The sequence below is a fragment of the Aegilops tauschii genome, chromosome 1 (genome assembly GCF_002575655.3).
Source record: "Aegilops tauschii subsp. strangulata cultivar AL8/78 chromosome 1, Aet v6.0, whole genome shotgun sequence".
Classification (NCBI taxonomy): domain Eukaryota; kingdom Viridiplantae; phylum Streptophyta; class Magnoliopsida; order Poales; family Poaceae; genus Aegilops; species Aegilops tauschii.
The window spans coordinates 358,088,166-358,112,822 of NC_053035.3; the positions used below are offsets into that span (position 1 = coordinate 358,088,166).

General features: G+C 45.6%; 1 protein-coding gene across 1 annotated transcript; it reads left to right on the forward strand.

Annotated features, from left to right (window-relative positions):
* The first annotated feature begins 20,621 nt into the window (after positions 1-20,621).
* LOC109741215 (gibberellin receptor GID1) lies at positions 20,622-23,603 on the forward strand. Its single transcript, XM_020300288.4, has 2 exons — positions 20,622-21,081; positions 21,722-23,603. Exons 1-2 carry the CDS (start codon positions 21,043-21,045, stop codon positions 22,745-22,747), a joined length of 1,065 nt encoding a protein of 354 aa, XP_020155877.1. The 5' UTR covers positions 20,622-21,042; the 3' UTR covers positions 22,748-23,603.
* The last annotated feature ends 1,054 nt before the right edge of the window (positions 23,604-24,657 follow it).

A 24,657-nucleotide genomic window follows, 5' to 3' on the forward strand; every position in this document is an offset into this window, starting at 1 on the left:
TAATGCTTGCTTATGAGATTATTCGTTTCTTGGGTGGTCGCTTCCCAATCTTTTGCTAGCCTTCATTTTGCAATAAGTATGACCTCTACTTGTGCATCCAAAATCCTTTAAACCAGTTTTCCATATGAGTCCACTATATCTACCTATATGTGGTATTCTTTTGTTGTTCTAAGCAAATTTGTATGTGCCATCTCTAATTCTCAAAATAAACTTCTCTTTTGTGTGTTTGTTTCGCTCGCGGAACGATAACGGGTGGCTAATATTTTCCATGCTAGATGTGTTATTCTCAAGATGAGTGTTTATTCACTTGTCATTGCACGCGAGTAAGGCAAAGGTCTTAGGGATGCCCAATCCCGAAATGCAAAAAAATATTTACTTTATGTTGTCAAATAATAAATTCCTTGGGAAGTGTTGGTATGGAGGGCACCCGTGGATACGGCTAGCCATGGAAAGTGAAAGAATGGTGGAAAAAGGAATAACCTTTATTTTCTGTTTGGGAACCGCCTATGGCATATCTAGCATGGAAAGTGTTCGTAACTCTGAGTCGTTTTCGTTGGTGGGATGGATACACCTCCCAAAATGTTTTTATCTCTAATTTTTTCGCTTTGAGCTCTGGCACCTCTACAAATCTCTACTTCCCTCTGCGAAGGGCCTTTCTTTTACTTTATGCAATTTTTATTTTTATTTTGAGTCTCCATCTTCTCTTACAAAAAGCACCAACTAGGAGGCAATATGATCGTGCTCAAGTATTGGGTGTAGTTAATATTCGAGTGTGTTTCATGAATGGATCAATGTTTGAGCATGATGGGCTAGGGATAACTTATTTTAGCATTGATATTTTGAAAGACATGGTTGCTTGTTGATGTGCTTGAGTATCTAAATTACTATGTCAAACTAGACTGTTGCTTTGAATCACATAAAAGTCCAAATGTCCACGCTATAAAGAAAAGAATATGATTTGACTTGATGAACAACATTCCACATCAAAAATTCTGTTTTTATCACTTACCTACTCGAGGACGAGTAGAAGTTAAGCTTGGGGATGCTGATACGTCTCCAACGTATCTATAATTTTTTATTGTTCCATGCCGTTTTATTATCAATCTTGGATGTTTTATAATCATTTTATATCATTTTTTGGTACTAACCTATTGACATAGCGCCAAGTAACAGTTGCTGTTTTTTCCATGTTTTTTACATCGCAGGAAATCAATATCAAACGGAGTCCAAATGCCACGAAACTCCACGGCGATTTTTTATGGGCCAGAAGGAAGGCAATGGGCCCTGGTTGCACCTGGGGGGGTGCCCTGGTGCGCCCTGGTGGGATGTGCCCACCTCGGGTGACCCCCGGACCGCCTCTTTGCTCTATAAATACCACAATATTCCAGAAACCCTAGAACAAGCGTCGAAATATTCATCCAGCCGCCGCAGAGTCCAGAACCACCAGATCCAATCTAGACACCATCACGGAGGGGTTAACCACTTCCATTGGTGCCTCTCCGATGACGCGTGAGTAGTTCTTTGTAGACCTTTGGGTCCGTAGTTAGTAGCTAGATGGCTTTCTCTCTCGCTGAATTCTCAATACAATGGTCTCTTGGAGATCCATATGATGTAACTCTTTTGCGGTGTGTTTGTTGGGATCTGATGAACTTTGAGTTTATGATCAGTCATATCTTTTATATCCATGAAAGTTATTTGAGTTTCTTTGATCTCTTATAGCCTCGTATTTCTTCTCCGATATTTGGGTTTTGTTTGGCCAACTTGATCTATTTGTCTTGCAATGGGAAGAGGTGCCCGGTAGTGGGTTCGATCTTACGATGCTCGATCCCAGTGACAGAAGGGGAAATGACAAGTATGTATCATTGCTACTAAGGATAAAAGACGGGATCTATATCTACCGCCATATAGATAAACGGATCTTATCTACATCATGTCATCGTTCTTATTGCATTACTCCGTTTTTCCATGAACTTAATACACTAGATGCATGCTGGATAGCGGTCAATGTGTGGAGTAATAGTAGTAGATGCAGGCAGGAGTCGGTCTACTAATCTTGGACGTGATGCCTATGTAATGATCATTGCCTAGATATCGTCATAATTATTTGAAGTTCTATCAATTGCCCAACAGTAATTTGTTTACCCACCGTTGCTATTTTTCTCGGGAGAAGCCACTAGTGAAACCTACGGCCCCTGGGTCTTTCTTCTCATATATTTGCCTTGCGATCTACTTTTCCTTTGCATTTTTATTTAGATCTATTAAACCAAAAATACCTCGCTGCGTTTTATCTTTATTTATTTTATTTGGCGTTCGATCTATCAATCTACTGCAATTTACCTCGCGTCCACTTGCCAATTTCTGGCGCCATTACCCGAAAGGGATTGACAACCCCTTTAACACGTCGGGTTGCGAGGTTTTATTATTTGTGTGCAGGAGCTGTTTACGTTGCGTTGCTTGGTTCTCCTACTGGTTCGATACCTTAGTTTCATAACTGAGGGAAATACTTATCTTCGTTGTGCTACATCATCCCTCCCTCTCCGGGGAAATACCGACGTAGTTCCAGCTGCCATCAGGGATCCATGTATGAAAACAAAGTATATACTTTGGTGGACTTGCCCGATGATCGGCAAGCCATAGAGAATAAATGGATCTTTAAGAAGAAGACTGACGCTGATGGTAATGTTACTGTCTACAAAGCTCGACTTGTCGCAAAAGGTTTTTGACAAGTTCAAGCAATTGACTATGCTGAGACCTTCTCACCCGTAGCGATACTTAAGTCTATCCGAATCATGTTAGCAATTGCCGCATTTTATGATTATGAAATCTGGCAAATGGATGTCAAAACTGCATTCCTTAATGGTTTTCTTAAAGAAGAGTTGTATATGATGCAACCAGAAGGTTTTGTCGATCCTAAAGGTGCTGACAAAGTGTGCAAGCTCCAACGATCCATTTATGGATTGGTGCAAGCATCTCGAAGTTGGAATATACGCTTTGAGGAGGTGATCAAAGCATATGGTTTTATACAGACTTTTGGAGAAGCCTGTATGTACAAGAAAGTGAGTGGGAGCTCTCTAGAACTTCTAATATTATATGTGGATGACATATTGTTGATCAGAAATGATGTAGAATTTTCTGGAAAGCATAAAGGAGTGTTTGAAAGGAGTTTTTCAAAGAAAGACCTCGGTGAAGCTGCTTACATATTGGGCATCAAGATCTATAGAGATAGATCAAGACGCTTGATAAAAAATTTCAATGAGTACATATATACCTTGACAAGATTTTGAATTAGTCCAAAATGGAATAGTCAAAGAAGGAGTTCCTACCTGTGTTGCAAGGTATGAAGTTGAGTAAGACTGAAAACCCGACTACGGCAGAAAATAGAAAAAGAATGAAAGCCATTCCCTATGCCTCGACCATATGTTCTATAAAGTATGCTATGCTGTATACCAGACCTATTGTGTACCTTGCCATGAGTTTGGCAAGGGGGTACAATAGTGATCCAGGAGTGGATCACTGGACAACGGTCAAAGTTATCCTTAGAGGACTAAGGAAATATTTCTCGGTTATGGAGGTGATAAAGAGTTCGTCGTAAAAAGTTGCGTCGATGCAAGCTTTGACACCGACCCGGATGGCGCTGAGTATCGATCTGGATACATATTGAAAGTGGGAAAAATTAGCTAGAGTAGCTCCATGCAGAGCATTGTAGACATAGAAATTTGCAAAATACATACGGATCTGAATGTGTCAGACCCGTTGACTAAACTTCTCTCACAAGCAAAACATGATCACACCTTAGTACTCTTTGGGTGTTAATCACATAGCGATGTGAACTAGATTATTGACTCTAGTAAACCCTTTGGGTGTTGGTCAGATGGCGATGTGAACTATGGGTGTTAATCACATAAAGATGTGAACTATTGGTGTAAAAATCACATGGCGATGTGAACTAGATTATTGATTCTAGTGCAAGTGGGAGACTGAAGGAAATATGCCCTAGAGGCAATAATAAAGTTGTTATTTTGTATTTCTCTATATCATGATAAATGTTTATTATTCATACTAGAATTTTATTAACCGGAAACTTGATACATGTGTGGATACATAGACAAAACACAGTGTCCCTAGTAAGCCTCTACTAGACTAGCTCGTTAATCGGAGATGGTTAAGTATCCTAACCATAGACATGTGTTGTCATTTGATGAACGGGGTCATATCATTAGGAGAATGATGTGATGGACAAGACCCATCCGTTAGCTTAGCATTATGATCGTTAAGTTTTATTGCTATTGCTTTCTTCATGACTTATAGATGTTCCTTTAACTATGAGATTATGCAACTCCCGAATACCAGAGGAATACCATGTGTGCTATTAAACGTCACAACGTAAATGGGTGATTATAAAGATGCTCTACAGGTATCTCCGAAGGTGTTTTGTTGGGTTGGCATAGACCGAGATTAGGAAAAAGAGTTGTCACTTCGAGTATCAGAGAGGTATCTTTGGTCCCGGTAATGCACATGATGATAAGCCTTGCAAGCAATGTGACTAATGAGTTAGTTGTGGGGTGATGCATTACGGAACGAGTAAAGAGAGTTGCCGGTAACGAGATTGAACTAGGTATGTGGATACCGACGATCGAATCTCGGGCAAGTAACATACCGATGACAAAGGGAATAACGTATGTTGTCATAACGGTTCGACCGATAAAGATCTTCGTAGAATATGTGGGAACCAATATGAGCATCCAGGTTTCGCTATTGGTTATTGACCGGACAGGTGTCTCGGTCATGTCTACATAGTTCTCGAACCCGTAGAGTCCGCACGCTTAACGTTCTATGACGATTTGTATTATGAGTTATGTGTTTTGGTGACCGAAGATTGTTCGGAGTCCCAGATGAGAATCACAGACATGACGAGGAGTCTCGAAATGGTCGAGAGGTAAAGATTGATATATTGGACGATAGTATTCGGACACCGGAATGGTTCCGGAGTGTTTCGGGTATTTATCGGAGTACCGGGAGGTTACCGGAACCCCCCGGAGGAAGTAATGGGCCACATGGGCCATAGGGGAGAGGCAAGACAACCCACAAGGGGGTGGTGCCGACTGGGCCAACGGCCCAGCCGAGCGGGCCTCAGCCCAGCGCGCCGCCGCCTTCCGCACCGGCTCGCGACCGGACTCCCGCGCCGCCGTCGCCGTGCCCGAGCGGGACTCGCCTCCCGAGGCCGGCCCCCTCCCCAAGTCAGCCGCCCCCGACCCCCTTTATAACCCCCGCGTCGCGCAGCCCCGTGCCGCTGCCGCAAGCAGCAGCGGCAGCGCCCGCCTCACCTCCACTCCGCCCGCTCCGCCGCCGCAGCCCCGCGCCCGCGCCGCTGCCCGCCGCCCGCGCACCGGAGCCGCCGCTCGCCCGCCGTTGACTTCGCCGCCCCGGAGTTTTTTTTTTCATTTTTTAGGCAAAACCGCCTGGCTTTTATTAAACCCTAGTTCCTTTTTTTATTAGATCGGTTCGGTTTTAACGGTTTAGTTCTGTTTGCGAACGTTCATTCGTTCGTTCGTTTTAACGAACGAATTCACCCTTTCATCCCTGTTAGCGGACGTTCGTCCGATAGATTTTTCTTTTTCCGTTTATTTTCGGCCAGGGACCTATTCGCGATTATTTTTATCGCAGATTATCCCCTGATCTTCAAACCCTCGCAACTTTTCAACCGTTCGTCTAAATCCAGTGAAACCAACGCCAAAATCTTCGTCTCGAGCCCCTCTTTCTGGTTAATCAACTTGAACATGATTTTGACAATTTAAAATTTGGTTTCAAGCAGATTTGAATTTGAAGTTCTTTTGACCGTAGTTTCAGTTCCGTAGCTCCGATTCGAGTGATTCTGTTTGCAAATCGAAGCTCTTCAATTGAACTTTCAGATTCGATCTTCTTATTTGAGTTTTACCCTTGCATCTATGTTTGAGTGCTTATGTATGCTATTGTTTGTTTGCGATAGAATTCCCAGAGTGCGAAGCGTGCTACTACGAGTCTCTAGGATTTGCAGATCGTCAGTAAGGCAAGTAACACTTTGATCATACCCCTTTATTACCCAGTTTTTATGCATTAGTTACAATCCTCAAACACTGCATGATTAGGATGTGATTAACATGTGGGTATTGGGAAGTAGATGATGAGGTAGAACATATTGTCCTTTTTATTATCAAACCCCTGGGAGTTACTTCTACGTTATGCTTGTACTGCTATGCTATGCTCGTAGACGTGGTTTGGTTTGGGTGTATCCATGACAGATGTGAGATTGTTAAATTTCATGGTTAACTTAAGGTGGCTACTTAAATACACATCTGGGTGGATTGGTTGCGGGCACCTGGGGATATACCAGTTTTGTCTTTTGGTTCGCCACCCAGGCTCAAAGGGATCATAAAATTATTCATGCTAGAAACTTCCATGTGCAGCCACAAGCTATTATGGGCTCTCGCATAGTTGAGTATGTTGCATGACCTCTTTCAGTGGTAGGCTAGCAGATGTAGGGCATTTAGGTTGGTACTGTCTACCCAGAGTAAAGAGTTAATGTTTCTGAAAGACTGTGTCTCGGTCATCCGTTTCTCAAACACCATGTAGTGCGAGAAATCCAACGGAGGAGATCGAGTCTTGTGGGGAAAAGTGTGCAAACCTCTACAAAGTGTACAAACTAATCATGGTTAGCCGTGTCCCCGGTTATGGACATATGAACATCTTGAGTATCTGGTTCTTGGATTATCATGTTGATCTAATCACTCTAAACTAATTTGTTGGGTTATTAATTACCTTTTAATTGGGATTGAGATGGGGGTACCATTCTCAATATTTATCAACTACCATGATAGTTAAACAAAATATATTCCTTTGTTGTAGGAAAAAATTGGCTTTTTGCAAAACATTATAACCATAGAGCCTCCACCAGCCATGTTTGCATGTAGTGATAGCATTTACTTGTTCATTGCTCTACTGTGTTATATTGCCAGCATATTCCATGTGCTGACCCGTTTCGGCCTGCAACATATCATGTTGCAGACTTTTCAGACGAAGAGTAAGGTGCGCTAGGTCATTGTCGTGCACTCAGCTATGCCGTTGGAGTTGATGGACTCACTTTATCTTCCAAGCCTCCCGCTGTTATCTTATTTAGATGGCCTTAAGCCATATTATTGTAATAAGTTCTCTTTTGAGACATTCGATGTAATAAGTGTGTGAGTGCACTCTATTATAAATCCTTCAAGTACTGTGTGTGTCAGCATTACCGATCCAGGGATGACACTTATACACAGAGATTTGACCGTTTGAGATCGGATCACTACAGTTTTGTCGATCCTAAAGGTGCTGACAAAGTGTGCAAGCTCCAGCGATCCATTTATGGACTGGTGCAAGCCTCTCAGAGTTGGAATATACGCTTTGATGAGGTGATCAAAGCATATGGTTTTATACAGACTTTTGGAGAAGCCTGTATTTGCAAGAAAGTGAGTGGGAGCTCTGTAGCATTTCTAATATTATATGTGGATGACATATTGTTGATCGGAAATGGTGTAGAATTTTCTGAAAAGCATAAAGGAGTGTTTGAAAGGAGTTTTTCAAAGAAAGACCTCGATGAAGCTGCTTACATATTGGGCATCAAGATCTATAGAGATAGATCAAGACGCTTGATAAAAAATTTCAATGAGTACATATATACCTTGACAAGATTTTAAAGTAGTTCAAAATGGAATAGTCAAAGAAGGAGTTCTTGCGTTTGTTGCAAGGTATGAAGTTGAGTAAGACTCAAAACCCGACTACGGCAGAAAATAGAAAGAGAATGAAAGTCATTCCTTATGCCTCGGCCATATGTTCTATGATGTATACCAGACCTATTATGTACCTTGCCGTGAGTTTGGCAAGGGGGTACAATAGTGATCTAGGAGTGTATCATTGGACAACGGTCAAAGTTATCCTTAGAGGACTAAGGAACTATTTCTCGGTTATGGAGGTGATAAAGAGGTCGTCGTAAAGAGTTGCGTCGATGCAAGCTTTGACACCCATACGGATGACTCTGAGTATCGATCTGGATACATATTAAAAGTGGGAGCAATTAGCTATAATAGCTCCATGCAGAGCATTGTAGACATAGAAATTTGCAAAATACATACGTAACTGAATGTGTCAGACCCGTTGACTAACCTTCTCTCAGAAGCAAAACATGATCACACCTTACTACTCTTTGGGTGTTAATCACATGGCGATGTGAACTAGATTATTGACTCTAGTAAACCCTTTGGGTGTTGGTCGCATGGCGATGTGAACTATGGGTGTTAATCACATAAAGATGTGAACTATTGGTGTCAAAATCACATGGCAATGTGAACTAAATTATTGACTCTAGTGCAAGTGGGAGACGGAAGGAAATATGCCCTAGAGCCAATAATAAAGTTATTATATTATATTCCCTTAAATCATGATAAATGTTTATTATTCATGCTAGAATTGTATTAACCGGAAACTTGATACATGTGTGGATACATAGACAAAACACAGTGTCCCTAGTAACTAGTAAGCCTCTACTAGACTAGCTCATTAATCGAAGATGGTTAAGTTTCCTAACCATAGACATGTGTTGTCATTTGATGAATGGGATCACATCATTATGAGAATGATGTGATGGACAAGACCCATCCGTTAGCCTAGCATAATGGTTGTTAAGTTTTATTGCTATTGCTTTCTTCACGACTTATACATGTTCCTTTGACTATGAGATTATGCAACTCCCGAATACCGGAGGAATACCTTGTGTGCTATCAAACGTCACAATGTAAATGGGTGATTATAAAGATGCTCTACAGGTATCTTCGAAAGTGTTTTGTTGGGTTGGCATAGATCGAGATTAGGAAAAAGATTTGTCACTCCGAGTATTGGAGAGGTATGTCTGGGCCCTCTCGGTAATGCACATCATGATAAGCCTTGCAAGCAATGTGACTAATAAGTTACTTGTGGGATGATGCATTACGGAAAGAGTAAAGAGAGTTGCCGGTAACGAGATTGAACTAGGTATGTGGATACCGACGATCGAATCTCGGGCAAGTAACATACCGATGACAAAGGGAATAACGTATGTTGTCATAACGGTTCGACTGATAAAGATCTTCGTAGAATATGTGGGAACCAATATGAGCATCCAGGTTCCGCTATTGGTTATTGACCGAAGAGGTGCCTCGGTCATGTCTACATAGTTCTTGAACCCGTAGGGTCCGCACGCTTAACGTTCGATGACGATTCATATCATGAGTTATGTGTTTTGGTGACCGAAGATTGTTCGGAGTCCCGGATGAGATCACAGACATGATGAGGAGTCTCAAAATGGTCGAGAGGTAAAGATTCATATATTGGACAATAGTATTCGGACACCAGAATGGTTCCGGAGTGTTTCGGATATTTAGCGGAGTACAGGGAGGTTACCGGAACCCGCCGGGGAAAGTAATGGGCCACATGGGCTATAGGGGAGAGGCAAGACAGCCCACAAGGGGGTGGCGCCCTCCCCCCATGGTGAGTCCGAATTGGACAAGGGGAGGGGGTGCGGCCCCCCTTTCCTTCTCCCTCTCCCTCCCCTTCCCCCTTTCCCCCTTCGATAGAAGAAAGGGGGGCGAATAGGACTAGGAGTCCAAGTGGGTTTCCCCCCACTTGGCGCGCCCCCTAGGCCGGCCTCCTTCCCTCTCCCTCCGGCAGGGGGCACCTCTAAGGACATCAATTGTTTCTTAGCCGTGTGCGGTGCCCCCTCCACTGTTTACTCCTTCGGTCATATTGTCGTAGTGCTTAGGCGAAGCCCTGCGCGGATCACTTCACCATCACCGTCATCACGCCGTCATGCTGACGAAACTCTGCCTCGACACTTCGCTGGATCAAAAGTTTGAGGGACGTCATCGAGCTAAACGTGTGCTGAACTCGGAGGTGACGTACGTTCGGTACTTGATCGGTTGAATCGCCAAGACGTTCGACTACATCAACCGCGTTAAACTAACGCTTCCGCTTTCGGTCTACGAGGGTACGTGGACACACTCTCACCTTCTCGTTGCTATGCATCTCCTAGATAGATCTTGCATGATCGTAGGAATTTTTTTGAAATTGCATGCTACGTTTCCCAACACTCCCTCTGGCCCTTGGCCTCCATGGTGATGATGGTCCCCTTCGGGATCCTCCTCCATGGCCTCCGATGATGATGCCCCCTCCGGCAGGGTGCCAGAGAGGGCCTAGATTGATTTTTCATGGCTACAGAGGCTTGCGGTGGCGGAACTCCCGATCTAGGTTTCTTTTCGGGGGTTTTGGTATTTATAGGAATTTTTGGCGTCAGCCTCACGTCAAGGGGGTCCACGAGGCAGCGACAAGCCAGGGGGCGCGCCCTCCACCCTTTCCACTTCCCCGTGAAGCCTCTGGCCCAACTCTTGTGCTTCAGGGTTCTCTTTTGATCCATAAAAAATCACCGTAAATTTTCAGCCCATTCCGAGAACTTTTATTTGTGCACAAAAAACGACACCACGGTAGTTCTACTGAAAACATCGTCAGTCCGGGTTAGTTCTAATCAAATCATACCAAAACCATATAAAATTGTTGTAAACATGGCATGAATACTTCATAAATCATAGATACGTCGGAGACGTATCAATCATCTACTTATTAATTCCCAATGCCTTCCCCTAGGCCCAAATCATGGTGAAGTGTTATGTAGCAACGTTCACATAACACCACTAGAGGAAAGACAACATACATCTCATCAAAATATCGAACGAATACCAAATTCATATGATTACTTATAACAAAACTTCTCCCATGTCCTCAGGAACAAACGTAACTACTCAGAAAGGATGTTCATGTTCAAGATCAGAGGGGTATTGAATATCATTAAGGATCTGAACATATGATCTTCCAACGAGTAAACCAACTAGCATCAACTACAAGGAGTAATCAACACTACTAGCAACCCACAGGTACCAATCTGAGGTTTCGAGACAAAGATCGGATACAAGAGATGAACTAGGGTTTGAGAGAAGAAGGTGCTGGTGAAGATGTTGATGGAGATTGACCCCCTCTCGATGAGAGGATCGTTGGTGATGACGATGGCTTCGATTTCCCCCTCCGGGAGGGAAGTTTCCCCGGTATAACAGCACCGCCGGAGCCCTAGATTGCTTCTGCCCAGGTTCCGCCTCGAGAGGGCGGCGCTTCGTCCTGAAAGCTTCCTTGTGATTTTTCCAGGTCAAAAGCCACCATATAGCAGAACATGGGCACCAGAGACCTGCCAGGGGGCCCACAAGCCCTAGGGGTGCACCCCCGGGCTTGTGGCCACCTGGTGGGTCCCCCTCTAGTATTTCTTCGCCCAATATTTTTTATATATTCCAAAATAAATCTCCATAAATTTTCAGGACTTTTGGAGTTGTGCAGAATAGGTCTCTCAGATTTGCTCCTTTCCGGTCCAGAATTCCAGCTGCCGGCATTCTCCCTCTTCATGTAAGTCTTGTAAAATAAAAGAGAAAAGGCATAAGTATTGTACCATAATATGTAATAACAGCCCATAATGCAATAAATATCAATATAAAAGCATGATGCAAAATGGACGTATCAAGACCAGACTACGAAGAACTTCACTATGTTGAGGTCATGACATTATTGTCCCTCTGCGAAGAAAGGATGGAGCTTGAAAATGCAGATCAAGAATCTTCTTCAGAAGGTGAAGGAGAATTTTTTTTCTCACTATGGTAGCTCAAAAGCACAAGAAGATGTCGAAAATCAACATAGCATCACCAGAGAACTTGAAATGCTCACAGAAATGTTAAGTGATCTCAGGAGACAAAATCTGTGCCTCACTAATGATGACGAATTTTACCTGCCTGAATCTTCAAGAAGGCTACCTCCAAAAGAAATGAAGTGCTTCAAGTGCAAACAGTTCGATCACCTTATAGCTGATTGCCCGTGCTGGGAAAGACCAAGCAACAGATGGAAATATCTTCATTGCAATGGATTCCCTCGAATGCATCGTCATACTAAGCTCCCGAAGAAAAATGAATCGACATCATCATCCTCTTTGACGAGACAGTCACTGACGTACAAGCCAAAGCTACTATCGATTCCAACATGAAGAAAATCTCTTAGCTGAACAGAGTCTATACTGAAATGAGAATTGATTCCGAAGATGATACATCCGATTCAGATTCAGATGATGAAGAGCTTCAAGAAGGATCGTAAGAAGCAATGCCTTCATTGCCTATGAATCATTAGACAACTCTCTTGAATCAGATACTGATGACGATGCTTCAAGTGATGACGAACCAATTGCATTTTGTCTCATGGCAAAATCCTCTAAGGATCAGGTATCAGCAAAACACCAAAAATCCATGAATGGATATTCTCCTGAATACATTGCCTATGCTAAACTTGTTAAGATTGCAAAATCTCAACAAGATGAGCTTGAAATGCTTGAGAGAAATCTTAGGAAAACCGAAGGATTTCTGGTCGAAGAGATGGAGAAGAATCAAAAGTTGATCGAAGAGCAAGATGCTTTTTCTTCAACTATTGAAGATCTTACCAATCAATATGATTCACTTTCAGTCGACTACGAGAGTTCTCAGATGAACTCCTTAACAGGAATCAGAGCTCGTTTTATTGAAAGAGTCTCATAACGAGCTCGCATTAGAAAAAGCTTCTCTCTTCGCCGAGCAATATGTTCTACTTCCTGATGATTTTTTGCCTCCTTCTTAAAAATGCCTAGAACGTAGCAATGCTGATTCATATGCTAAAACTTCTAATGCTAACATTGAGAATATAGCAACCATTGTGAATGATATCTCTAATCCCTCTCCCGAGGATTTTGTTGCTATTTCTGATGAAAACTGCGGATTAAAGAACTTGCTTGAGACATGAATGCTAAAGAGCCTCAAAGGGCATCAAACTCTGTGTGATGTGCTCAAGAAGTCAATACTGCACAAAAATACTCGAAAGGAAGGATTGGGTTTCGAAAGGAAACTCAACATTGATGGAACTTATTGGACTCCAGAGCAATATCCTCGAACGAGTTGGGTTCTTGCTAAAAGCAAAACACTAAAACCCGCAACTCTGTCAGAATATGATTCTTCCACTCCTGCCATTTCTGATGAGTCTGATGACTTGAATTACAAATTGTTCAAACAATAAAATGGTAAGTTTCCGCTCGATATATTGGGACTAACTGCTGTTCTGGTTCACCCAAGAAGCAAATATGGGTGAAGAAATGCATCATTGAAAATCTGTCTGTCACTGCTAACTTGAACATACAGAGTCATTCTCTTCGAGACAATAATTATCATTCGCAGAATGGTTCAGGAAAATTCTTGAATGGGTATCGATCAAACTTTCGACGGAAGGAGTACATGTGTACCTATTCAAATCATTATACTCATGTCTCTGGAAATAACTTCAATGGTTATTCATATGATTACTCTCGAAGTGCACATGTGTCTCACAGATCTCGCCGAAAGAGTGCTGCTGCTCAGACGAACAATATGAGATCCTTGTTGCCCACGCAAGTGTGGGTTACGAAAAAGAACTAACCCCTTCTTGCAGATGTTATCTCCGGGATTTCATCGTCCATCTATTATCCTGAGATCTATTGTTATTGCTATTCATTGTGTTTTCTTTCGTATTTCTGTTTGATTGTGTTTGCGTTCTGTCCGTATGTTAACCCACTCAGAGCTCTTTGTTTTTTTTGTTTTTTCCTTCATTTGGCTGAGTATTTTGATGCGGACCCTGCTCTTTGTTGTCCAATCCTTGTTATTCGTCATAAACATGCAACTTTATGTGAAGAAGATTTCAATCCGGCGTCCTTGGTCACGAATGAAATCAACTTCGAACATTTATATGTTTTGGCGCTTGCCCTTCTTCAAACCCTTCGGCCTTCCATTCAGTTACCGAGATTTTTTCATCCGTTGAGTGTGGAGCATCTCGTGCTTTTCGGCCGTAGATCTCGGAGGAAGCGGTTTCGCCTTCGGGCTATATAAATACCCCTCCACGCGTCCTCTTCCTCTGTTCTCCCTCAGTTCATCCGCAAACCCTCTCTCTCGCTCTCCGCCTGAGCCCGAGCTCGAAGCAGCGCCGTCATCGCGCCTCACCGTGCAACTCCGGTGAAGCCTTGTCGTCGTTGGTCGCACCAGTGCGGTACTTCTTCTTCTCCGCCTTGCCGTAGTTGATCTTTGCTGCCAAGTTAGGGCGCACAGATCTGGAGCTAGCCCTGTCTTTCCTCTGTTCTAGGGTTGTTCTTACCGGCGCGATTTCTCGTTATTTATTTTCCTTGTGGTAGATCTTTAGGGCTTCTCTTAGTTGTAACTAGTGCGGTTTGTAGTTTTCCCTCGTGCTAGTTATCCTGGATCTAGGGTTCATGTGTATTTATTCAAAATATTAGCTAGGTTGTCACTTTGCCGTAGGGCATGTTGTAGATCTGTCGATGATATCTTGCCTATATATACATACCATGGATTCCTTTGCTGCTTCCGAAAATCTTGTTGTTTTCAGTCAAAAGGCTTCTGTGCATGTTTGACACCATTTCTTGTTTCCCCTCGCATTGTGTTGTTTTGCTCTCAGGATTGGTCATGGCTCACAGTTTGGAAGAGCAGTCTGGGTCAGGAGAAGAAATGCCTCAGCAACCGCATGTGGCTGAAAGAGTAAAGCTGACTAGTGAAAGAAAAGCACCTAAGCCACCAAAGATTCTGAAGAAGAAGTTTGAATCTGAATCAGACGAGGAGGAATGATAGTCCCTTGGCTCATAGTCACTTTTTAAATTTAAATTTGAACAAATTTGCTTCGAAACACTAATTTGCTTGTAACTTTTAATTTAAAATAGGTTTTTAATTAATTCTTGTTGCTACTGTTTTGTATTAGTTTTGTTTATCCAGAGAAACAATTAAAATAATTTTTGATAAAAGTTTAGATCAGTTTCAAAACAAAACCCTATTAGGCTTGTTTTTAATAAAGAGAAATTATTTATTTTCTTTTAAACTAATTCTTTTTGTCACTTTAATTTAGTTACACTAAAGTTTCTGCTAGCTAACAGAAACAAGATTTTATAAATAATTAAAATTGTTTTAGTTCAGTATTAAGTTGTATCTTGTTCAGGTCATAACTTAAGTTTTATAAAAGCTTTTAAGTTGATTCCTTTTGCTAATGAAAGTTTTACTTAAATATTTTCTAATAAACTATTTTTTAATATTTTATTTTTCATTTTCATATTTACATCACAGAGTTACTTCTGTTCTTGCTTGATTGAACTTGAGTTTTCTTCCAGTCTTTATAAAGTCTCTTTAACTTCTATTTGGATTTCTTTGTTGTTTTACACCATAGTGTTACTTGTTGATTTCTATTGATTGTTAGTGATTGCTTTTGTTACTTTTGGAGGTTGGGGATTCTAGGCGGTAGGAGTTCTTCGGTGAGGAATCGGTTGTTGTGATTCACCCTAGAAAGATTGTGAAGGTTTGGAAGCCGCCTCAAGGTCTACCACTACTGATTGAGTATCATCTTCATGGTTATATATCAAGGATAATATGGTGAGCCTTCGTGGTGTTGATGTGCCTTCATGTTAACACCCACGCCTCCAATGGTGACTAGCTTCCCTATAAAGAAGTGAACATCGGGATACATCCTCGTCTCCGGACTTTTGGTTATCCCTAATCCTAACTCCTTACTTGTGGTTTATTTGTCTCTGTGTCTTAGTTATATCATATTGTGTTTGCTTGTCTCTATATTACTCCCTTCGTATATGACATTAAAAGTCATATATTTAGGAACAGAGGGAGTAGTTGCTGTTGATTACATTGCTAGCACTAGAATCACCTTTGCAATTTTTACTAGCTTTTATATTTCGTACTATTGCCTAAAATTGCTGAGTACTCCCTCTGTGCTTATATTTTCTTTTTCTTTGCATATCACTATCTGCTTTTAATCTTGTGGCTGCCAAGAACAAGGGGAGTGACAACCCCTTATCCTTTTTGGGTGCAAGAAATTGTTTTGTTTGTGTGTAGGTGCTGTTAAAGTTGTTCGTGTGTTTCTTCCTACTGGTATGATAACCCTTGGTTCTTAACTTAGGGAAATACTATCTGCTACTTGCTTCACCCTTCCTCTTCGGGGACATCCAACAACTCCTTCGCGAGTAGCAGTGACTCTAGTAGGATTTGGTTTGGTGAGTAGGAGGAGCACTTCAGGTTTGATATAGTGGGAACCTATGAAAATGTGTCTGATGTTTTGGAGTTTGATCTCTAAGAGCTTGAGCAATGAACTCATCTTCTCAACCTCATTCCCTTTTGATAGTATCAACATACCAATGGACTCAATGTGATCTTTGATCACTTAAATGTAAAAGGGATATTTTTGAGGCATGAACCAATAGTTGTCCTTAGCATTTTGAAGGGTATAATTTCACTTTCCAAGTTTTACCTAAAAGGAACTTTCCTGAAATAAACTTTGAGAGGGAATTAGTTCAAGGATATATATGTTGACATGAATTGCCAAAACCACCCCGGGTATTAGATGCACTTTCGAAATTCCACAAAGTGATACATCAAGTCTTGAGCATTTCCACCTTGACCTTGTTACTTTTGGACATTGGGGACTCCTAGTGGGTAGAAGTTCTTCGGTGAGGAATCAGTTGTTGTGATTGACCCCAGAAAGTTTGTGAAGGGTTGGAGGCCGCCTCGAGGGTCTACCACTAGTGATTGAGAATCACCTTCGTTGTGATATACCAACGATAATATGGTGAGCCTTCGTGGTGTTGACGTGCCTTCGTGTTAACATCCCCCTCCAACGGTGACTAGCTTCCCTTCAAAAGTGTGAACATCAGGATGCATCCTCCTCTCCGGACTTTCAGTTATCCCTAATCTTAACTCCTCACTTGTGGTTTATTTGTCTTTATGTCTTAGTTATGTCATATTGTGTTTGCTTGCCTCTATGTTTGTTGTTGTTGATTATGTTGCTAGCACTAGAATCAACTTTGCAATTGTTACTCACTTTTATATTCCACACTATTGTCTAAAAATGCTAAGTAATAATTAAAATTTGCAACCGTACCTATTAACCCCCCCCCTCTAGGTCCATCGCGACTGTTTTACTTGTGAACGATTACTTCCCCGCAATGACTACTACCCTGACGCAATCTCTTTGGCGACTTGACTACCAACGCGAACGCCTCTTCTTCCACCATGTCGTATGTGTTCTTATCCCTTGGCATAGGGAATGCTTTTGATCTTGTGACTGGCAAGAACAAGGGGAGTTACTACCCCCTTGCGTTTGTTGGATGCAAGCAATTGTGTTGTTTGTGCGCAAGTCCTGCTAAATTTGTCGCGTGTTATCTCCTACTAGTTCAATAAACCTTGGTTCTTACTTTGGGGAAATCCAACAACTACATCACGATTAGCAGTGGCTATGGTAGGATTTGGTTCGGTGAGTAGGACGAGCACTTGGGCTTTGATATAGTGGGAACCTGTGAATGTGTCCGATGTTTTTGGAGTTTGATCTCTAAGAGCTTGAGCAATGAACTCATCTTCTCAACCTCATCCCCTCTTGATAGTATCAACATACCAATGGACTCAATGTGATATTTGATCACTTAAATGTAAAATGGAGATTCTTGATGCATGAACCAATAGTTGTCCTTTGCATTTTGAGGGGTCTAATTTCACTTTCCAAGTTGTAGCTAAAATGAACTCTCCTGGAATAAACTTTGAACATGCATTAGTTCAAGGATATATATGTTGGCATAAATTGCCAAAACCACCCAGGGCATTAGATGTACTTTCAAAATTCCACCAAGTGATAGATCAAGTCTTGAGCATTTCCACATTGATCTTGTTAGGAGGTTGGGGACTCCTAGCAGGTAGGAGTTCTTCGGTGAGGAATCGATTATTGTGATTCACCCCAGAATGTTTGTGAAGGTTTGGAGGCCACCTCATGGTCTACCACTAGTTATTGAGAATCACCTTCATGGTGATATATCAAGGATAATATGGTGAGCCTTCGTGGTGTTGACGTGCTTTCATTTTTACATTCACCCCTCCAACGGTGACTAGCTTCCCTTCAAAGAAGTGACATCGGGATACATTCTCGTCTCCGGACTTTCAGTTATCCCTAACCTTAACTCCATACTTGTGGTTTATTTGGCTTCGTGTCCTAGTTATATCATATTGTGTTTGCTTACCACTATATTAGTTGTTATTGATTACATTGGTAGCACTAGAATCACCTTTGCAATTGTTACTCACTTTTATATTCCACACTATTGTCTAAAATTGCTAAGTACTCCCTCTGTAAAGAAATATAAGAGCATTTAGATCAGTACTTTAGTGATCTAAACGCTCTTATGTTTATTTACGGAGGGAGTACTAATTAAAATTTGTAACTGTAACTATTCAACCCCCCCCCCCCCCCCCCCCCCCCCCAGGTCCATCTCGGTTGTTTTAGCTGTGAACGATTACTTCCCCACAACGACTACTACCATGACGCCAACGATATCTTTGGCGACATGGCTACCGACGTGAACGCCTCTTCTTCCACCGCGTTTTATGTGTTCTTATCCCTTGGCATAGGGACTGCTTCTGCACTTTTGGTACTAGCAATTGATTTGGGCATGTTACCTTCATCATATATATACAGATTACTATTATTACCACGTCCTCCTTCACGTACATTTATTATAGGTGACGGCCAATATGTGGTTGAGAATATCCATTCGCAAGGTTTTTTCTTTTAACATCGATAAAATGCTGTCCACTCGTTTGAGGATGCTTCCAATTAATAGTTATCGCTCGTAGGGCAGTGTAGGGCCTTCATCCAATCCTGGGCTACTTACATGGCCAAGATGGGCCTTGAAGTTCACACTAATTAATACAGTGGGTTGGGCTTGAGTGCTTGACCCAGTCCTCTTAGCCCAACTCAGTGGCAGTTTCAAGTGTGTTGCTCTCTGCAAGTCATTAGAACATGCCATAGTTTCCCTCAAAAAAAAAAAAATTAGAACATGCCATAGTGCTAAATATAATCCAGGTTATGAAGACAATAAAAATTAGCACTGCTACCAGATAATCCCGGCAACCGCTTCCGATCCAATCCAAGCTGTAGCAGCTACTACCCAGAAAACTAAAACCATAGTACGCATTGGTTCAGATGCAAGGGCCAGTCTTTGATTTGAATATAGGCGCCTGGCGAGTGCAACCCGGGCATGTGCATGCACCACAATAATTGCCACAGTTTATGCTTGTCACCATGTGGTTCCAATGGGGAAACCATTTTATACACGCCCAACGAACTTTTTTGTATACTCCACTTTGCAGGAGTTCTATCCCCCAAAGCAAGCTCACACCACAACGGCAGCCATTGGCGTTAACTAATTGCGTCCGTCCAGCGATTAGCGCATTGACATGGGGGACGACCTGCATTAGCGCCGGTCGTCAGCCCATGCCCGAGGCTGAACGGGGTTAAGCCAGTACTTTTAATCCATGGCGGAGGCGGCCATTGGACGAGCGAAACCGGGGGAGAGAGGGCGCCACGTACCGGTGGTGACGGGCGGTGGACGAGGAGCGCCGGCGCCGCTGCCGGCCGCCGGCCGGCAGGAGGAGTAGAATATTGGACGTGGCGGGCCGCGGCCATGTGAAACGAATACGGGTTAGCACAATTTTAATTAGTACGAGTATATATATTGTATAGTGGTGGACTGGTGGTGTGCTGAGATAGGTAGATGCTTGGGCAGATGAAAAATCAAGAAATGGGCGGCCCACACCTTGTGATTGCAGTTTGTCCCGCCATTATTGTACGCTAATAATAAACCCGCTCTCTCTCAGCAGAAAACCCGGCGGTTAGATTCTTTGTACTTTGGCAAAATGTCAAGGCGATGCTTTTCCGCCCATCGATCAAGGTAACGTAACGCGCCAGAGCGTACATGCTACGCTGACCTTTCGCACGGCCTATATGCATGCGCGAGCGAAAAACAGAGCCGGAAACCCGTTGAAAAATCCAAGTAGCCGCATCAAGGCCGGCAGCGGGGCTAGATCGGGGCCAAGGCGCCACAAACGGGGCCTGGAAAATCCACGCCCGTGGCAGCTAGCCGTGTGCCTAATGAACAGGACAAGGCTGGGCCTGTCAATTTTTCTTAAATGTCAGGGTTTTGCTTGCTTAATCAAGCCTTATTATAGTACTAAAACGCAGTGTGAGTAATCTAACCTGGGCATTTTCTCTCACATGGCTTCTAAACCGCTGGTGACTCGGCCCACGCGAACAGCGACACCGCGCGACGCGACGTCCACGTACGCGCGTACATGTACAAGCGTCCACGATTTGGTGCACCTAACAGTTCGTCGTCGAGTTCCTCTGCCGCCCTACGTCTAAAAGAAAGCGGCCAAAAACGCAAACGCAAAGGAACTCTCAATTCTCAGAGGCCACGCGCATCCATCCATCCCCCGAAACCGTCCAAAACAATAAACAAAACAAACAGACCAGGAGAGAGAATAGAAAGAGAAAAAAAAATACTAACTATATTGGCATGGCAGCGGCAGCTTAGCTAGGGGCAAGTGGGGTGGGCCCCGCACACGCAAGTTTTACTTTTTGAGCCGCCCGGTTTTGTCGTCTCCCCCGTCCGCTCCCCTCCCCATCCCCTATTTCCATTGCCTCCCCTCCCCACCCCCCTCTTCCCCTTCCCACTCGTCTCCCTGTGCTTCACGCCACAGCTCACCAGCGCGCGCGCTCTCGCTCAACCTTTCGCGACCCGCGCGAGCCGAGCCTCGTACGCCCTCGCACCACAGTGCGCGACTGCTCGGCCGGCTTCTCGTGCCCGCTAGGGAGGGAGGGAGGGGGGATTCGGAGCCGGAGGAGATCGCCGGCGGCTGGGCTCCTGCCGGAGGACTCGGCGGGCGGGATCCACCTCGCGCTTCTTGGAGGCCCCCATGCCGTGAGCGAAGCAGCCAGCGCCATCCTTCGTTCCCCGGGGAGATCTTGCTCTTACTCCTGCAGCAGCTGAGAGCCGAGGGCCGAGACCGAGAGGAGGCAGCGCCCGCCGCCGACATGGCCGGCAGCGACGAGGTCAACCGCAACGCGTGCAAGGTCCGTCCGCCCGCCCTCCTCCTCCTCTGTTTGGCGCTTCCCGCGCCTGTTTCGGGGCACTAGCGCCGCATGTGCAGGCCTCCGTCCTTGCGCTCGTGTTTGGGTTCTCGTTTTCGGGCCTTCTTCTTGCCGTGTGGGCGCCGCCGCCCGCGCGATTCTCGATTTGTGCCGCGCCCCCGCCAGCGCCAACGCCCCGCCGCTTTACGGCTGAGTTGAGACGGTGGAAGGGAGGGGATTGGGGCCGGGCCTGCGATTTCTCTCTCGCTCCGTCGCTGCCTTTGTTTCCCCTTTGGGCTCAATCCCAATTTTATTCCCCTCTCGCCTGCCTCGGTTGTTTTAGGGGGGTGCCCGGCCGATACTAACACAGCTACCCAACAAGCAACAAATCATTCATCCACATCCATCCATCCGGCCGTGTGTGCGCGCGCGCGTGCCTTTGCCGCAGAGCGCCGGCCCAAAGCTTGCATCTTTTCTAGCAAGACGCGACCGGAAGACGGCGCCTCGCATTGCGCTCCTGTCCGCGCGCAAATCAGCAAAGAAATAGGAGGATTCGTTTCGTTGAGCCGAGTGGTTTGATTGTGTTTTTTTGCTGGTGGTCTCGCTCTCACACTGTTGCTGCTGGGTTTGTCGTGCTGTGCAGACGGTGGTGCCGCTCCACACATGGGTGCTCATCTCCAACTTCAAGGTGTCGTACCACATGCTCCGCCGCCCCGACGGCACCTTCGAGCGCGACCTCGCCGAGTACATGGACCGCCGGGTGCCCGCCAACCCGAAGCCGGTCGAGGGCGTCTCCTCCTTCGACCACGTCATCGACCCGTCCGTCGGCCTCGAGGCGCGCATCTACCGTGCCGTCGCCGGCAACGCCGCGGCCGCCGAGGGCGCCGCCGCGCTCACCCTGCCCATCCTCGAGTTCCTCGGCGGGGCGCCGTCCCCGGACCCGCTCCCGGTGATCATCTTCTTCCACGGCGGCAGCTTCGCGCACTCGGCGTCCAGCACCACCATCTACGACAACCTCTGCCGCCAGTTCGTGAAGCTGAGCAAGGGCGTGGTGGTGTCCGTCAACTACCGGCGCGCCCCGGAGCACCGGTACCCGTGCGCGTACGACGACGGGTGGGCCGCGCTCAAGTGGGCCCAAGCCCAGCCGTTCCTGCGGAGCGGCGAGGGCGCGCGGCTCCGCGTGTTCCTCGCCGGCGACAGCTCCGGCGGCAACATCGCGCACCACGTGGCCGTTCGCGCCGCGGAGGAGGGGATCAAGATACACGGCAACATCCTGCTCAACGCCATGTTCGGCGGCAACGAGCGCACCGAGTCGGAGCGGCGCCTGGACGGCAAGTACTTCGTCACGCTCCAGGACAGGGACTGGTACTGGAAGGCGTACCTGCCGGAGGACGCGGACCGGGACCACCCGGCGTGCAACCCGTTCGGGCCGAACGGGCGGCGGCTCAAGGGCCTGCCCTTCGCCAAGAGCCTCATCATCGTGTCGGGGCTGGACCTCACCTGCGACCGGCAGCTGGGCTACGCCGAGGGCCTCCGGGAGGACGGCCACGACGTGAAGCTGGTGCACCGCGAGAAGGCCACCATCGGCTTCTACCTGCTGTCCAACACGGACCACTACCACGAGGTGATGGAGGAGATCGCCGAGTTCGTCCGAGCTAACCTCCTGTAGCACATACACCAGCCCAGTCGTCTCGTCGTGGATGAGCTCGCCGTCCGTCCCGACGCAATCAAATACGTACGTACTACGTACTACTGCCTATAGGAAGCTAAATGGTAAGCTTGACTTATACTAGTATCTCTTATACTACCGCCGCCGCCGGTGCTGCTGCTGCTTGGGGATGTCATCTTGGAGCCCGGCAATGGCTTCTGGCAAGTGATCTCTAGGCTCCAAAGGGGATCCCCATGTCTGTCCGTCTGTCCTTCTGATGATAAAACTCAATGGCTCTTCCTCGTCGGAGCGCGGGAAGCCATTGCCGTCCCACTAATTGTTCCGCCGGCCGATCAGCTCGGCCGGTGTGATCCTTGGTTCTCTGATCTGTATCCATCCATGTGTTTGCCTCTGGGGCTAAGACAAGAGAGAGAGAGTGCCTCCCCTCCAGCATGTACCATTTGACATTGGTTGATGGAGAGGAGCATATTATTTCACCTTCATCCTCTGTTGCTGCTTCTGCTGCTTATCCTTGAGGGAAGATCTGTCTAACGTTATGTGTACAGTGATCGATCAACGGGGAGAGTGTCCCTCTTTTGTTGCTGTTGATGTGGTAGTTTCTTTCTTGTGTCAGCTACGGGCTGGATTGGATGGTGCTCTCTCGGCTCACTCTCGTCCAATCCGTGCATGTGAAAAATACGCCTATCTTATCTATCTATCCTGTGTGGTGATATATGCTTCTAGTCCAGTCCAGACCAGTAGTAGTCTAGGCTAGCAGTATAAATTCTCTTCTAACTTTTTGTATCTGTCTCTCCTTTTCTGATTGATGTACTCTGATGATCCTTATGTATACACATGTTTGGAGTTTGGACTGCTACTGTACTCTACTAAGTTGATCCATCCATTCTCGGTTTTTTCCCCTCCACATGGGTGTCGGTGAGGAATGTGGTACCGGTAAAACAAAGATGATATGCAAGGTTTCTATTTCTTGGATTTTCACACACTAATGCAGAGTAGCACGGTACTCTTGTCGTAGGGCTTTGGTTTGAGGTGATGATGATGGCTGTTTTGTCCTTTGCTCCTCGCGCCACGTGGCGTCGTCCTCCACGCGAAATTTAGGCAGCTTGTACTTGGGTGGAACCAGGTATGGAGGAGGTGGTCTGTCGGCGATCGGAAAGTGATCCGTTGCGTCCCGTTCCGGTGGCCACTGCGTTGCGTGCCCCCGTTGCAACGCGAATGGACCGGACCGTGTCATTTCTCCCTTGCCTCTGCTGGTTGTTGCCTTGTAGGAGGAGGAGTAGATGTTGTGATCTGATCAGGCTGCTGCTGGTGCTGGTGCTGGCTCTGGCTGGTGTGAGTGAATGTGACATTATTCTGCAGTGAGTGCGTGCGTGCAAGCCATTCTTGCACGCAGGAGGGTCGTGCGTGCTTTGGCAATGGCGTACTGCAGCTACCCATTTCGGGCGCTCGGCCGTGCGGGAGAAGGCGTCTCGTACGGTACAGGATCAGAGAGAGACAAATGGCTGGAGCAATGCCCCGCAGCCAGCACGGGCGTTTGATCCAAGCAGCTGGCAGCTGCCCTGGGGCCGTGCCACTGCCAGTGTGCAAAACAGCACAGCCACATCTGTGTTATAGTGTTGCGTTTTCTGCTGGGGGTTGCAGTGTTGCCTAGCTGATGATGGCAGTATCAATACACAATGATGAATGAAGAGAGAGAGGCGAGGAAGACAAGGGGTGGCATCATTTGCGTCGAAGGGCCAAGGGCAAGGAGGTGAGGGCGGCTGGTTTTCTCGTGCGCTTTAAAGTCACGGAGCGCAGCGGTTGAAAACATGGACGCTCGCAAGCAAAGGTGGCGCAAGTCTCCTGAAAAAGACAAACGGGTCCTGCTGCGCTGCCCTGCCCCATGTTCTCATTTACTGCCACTCTGCATT

Coding starts and splice junctions, on each gene's coding strand:
- LOC109741215 (XM_020300288.4), top strand. CDS start 21,043: ATGGCCGGCAGCGACGAGGTCAACCGCAACGCGTGCAAG. Junction 21,082..21,721: donor TCAACCGCAACGCGTGCAAG/GTCCGTCCGCCC, acceptor CGTGCTGTGCAG/ACGGTGGTGCCGCTCCACAC.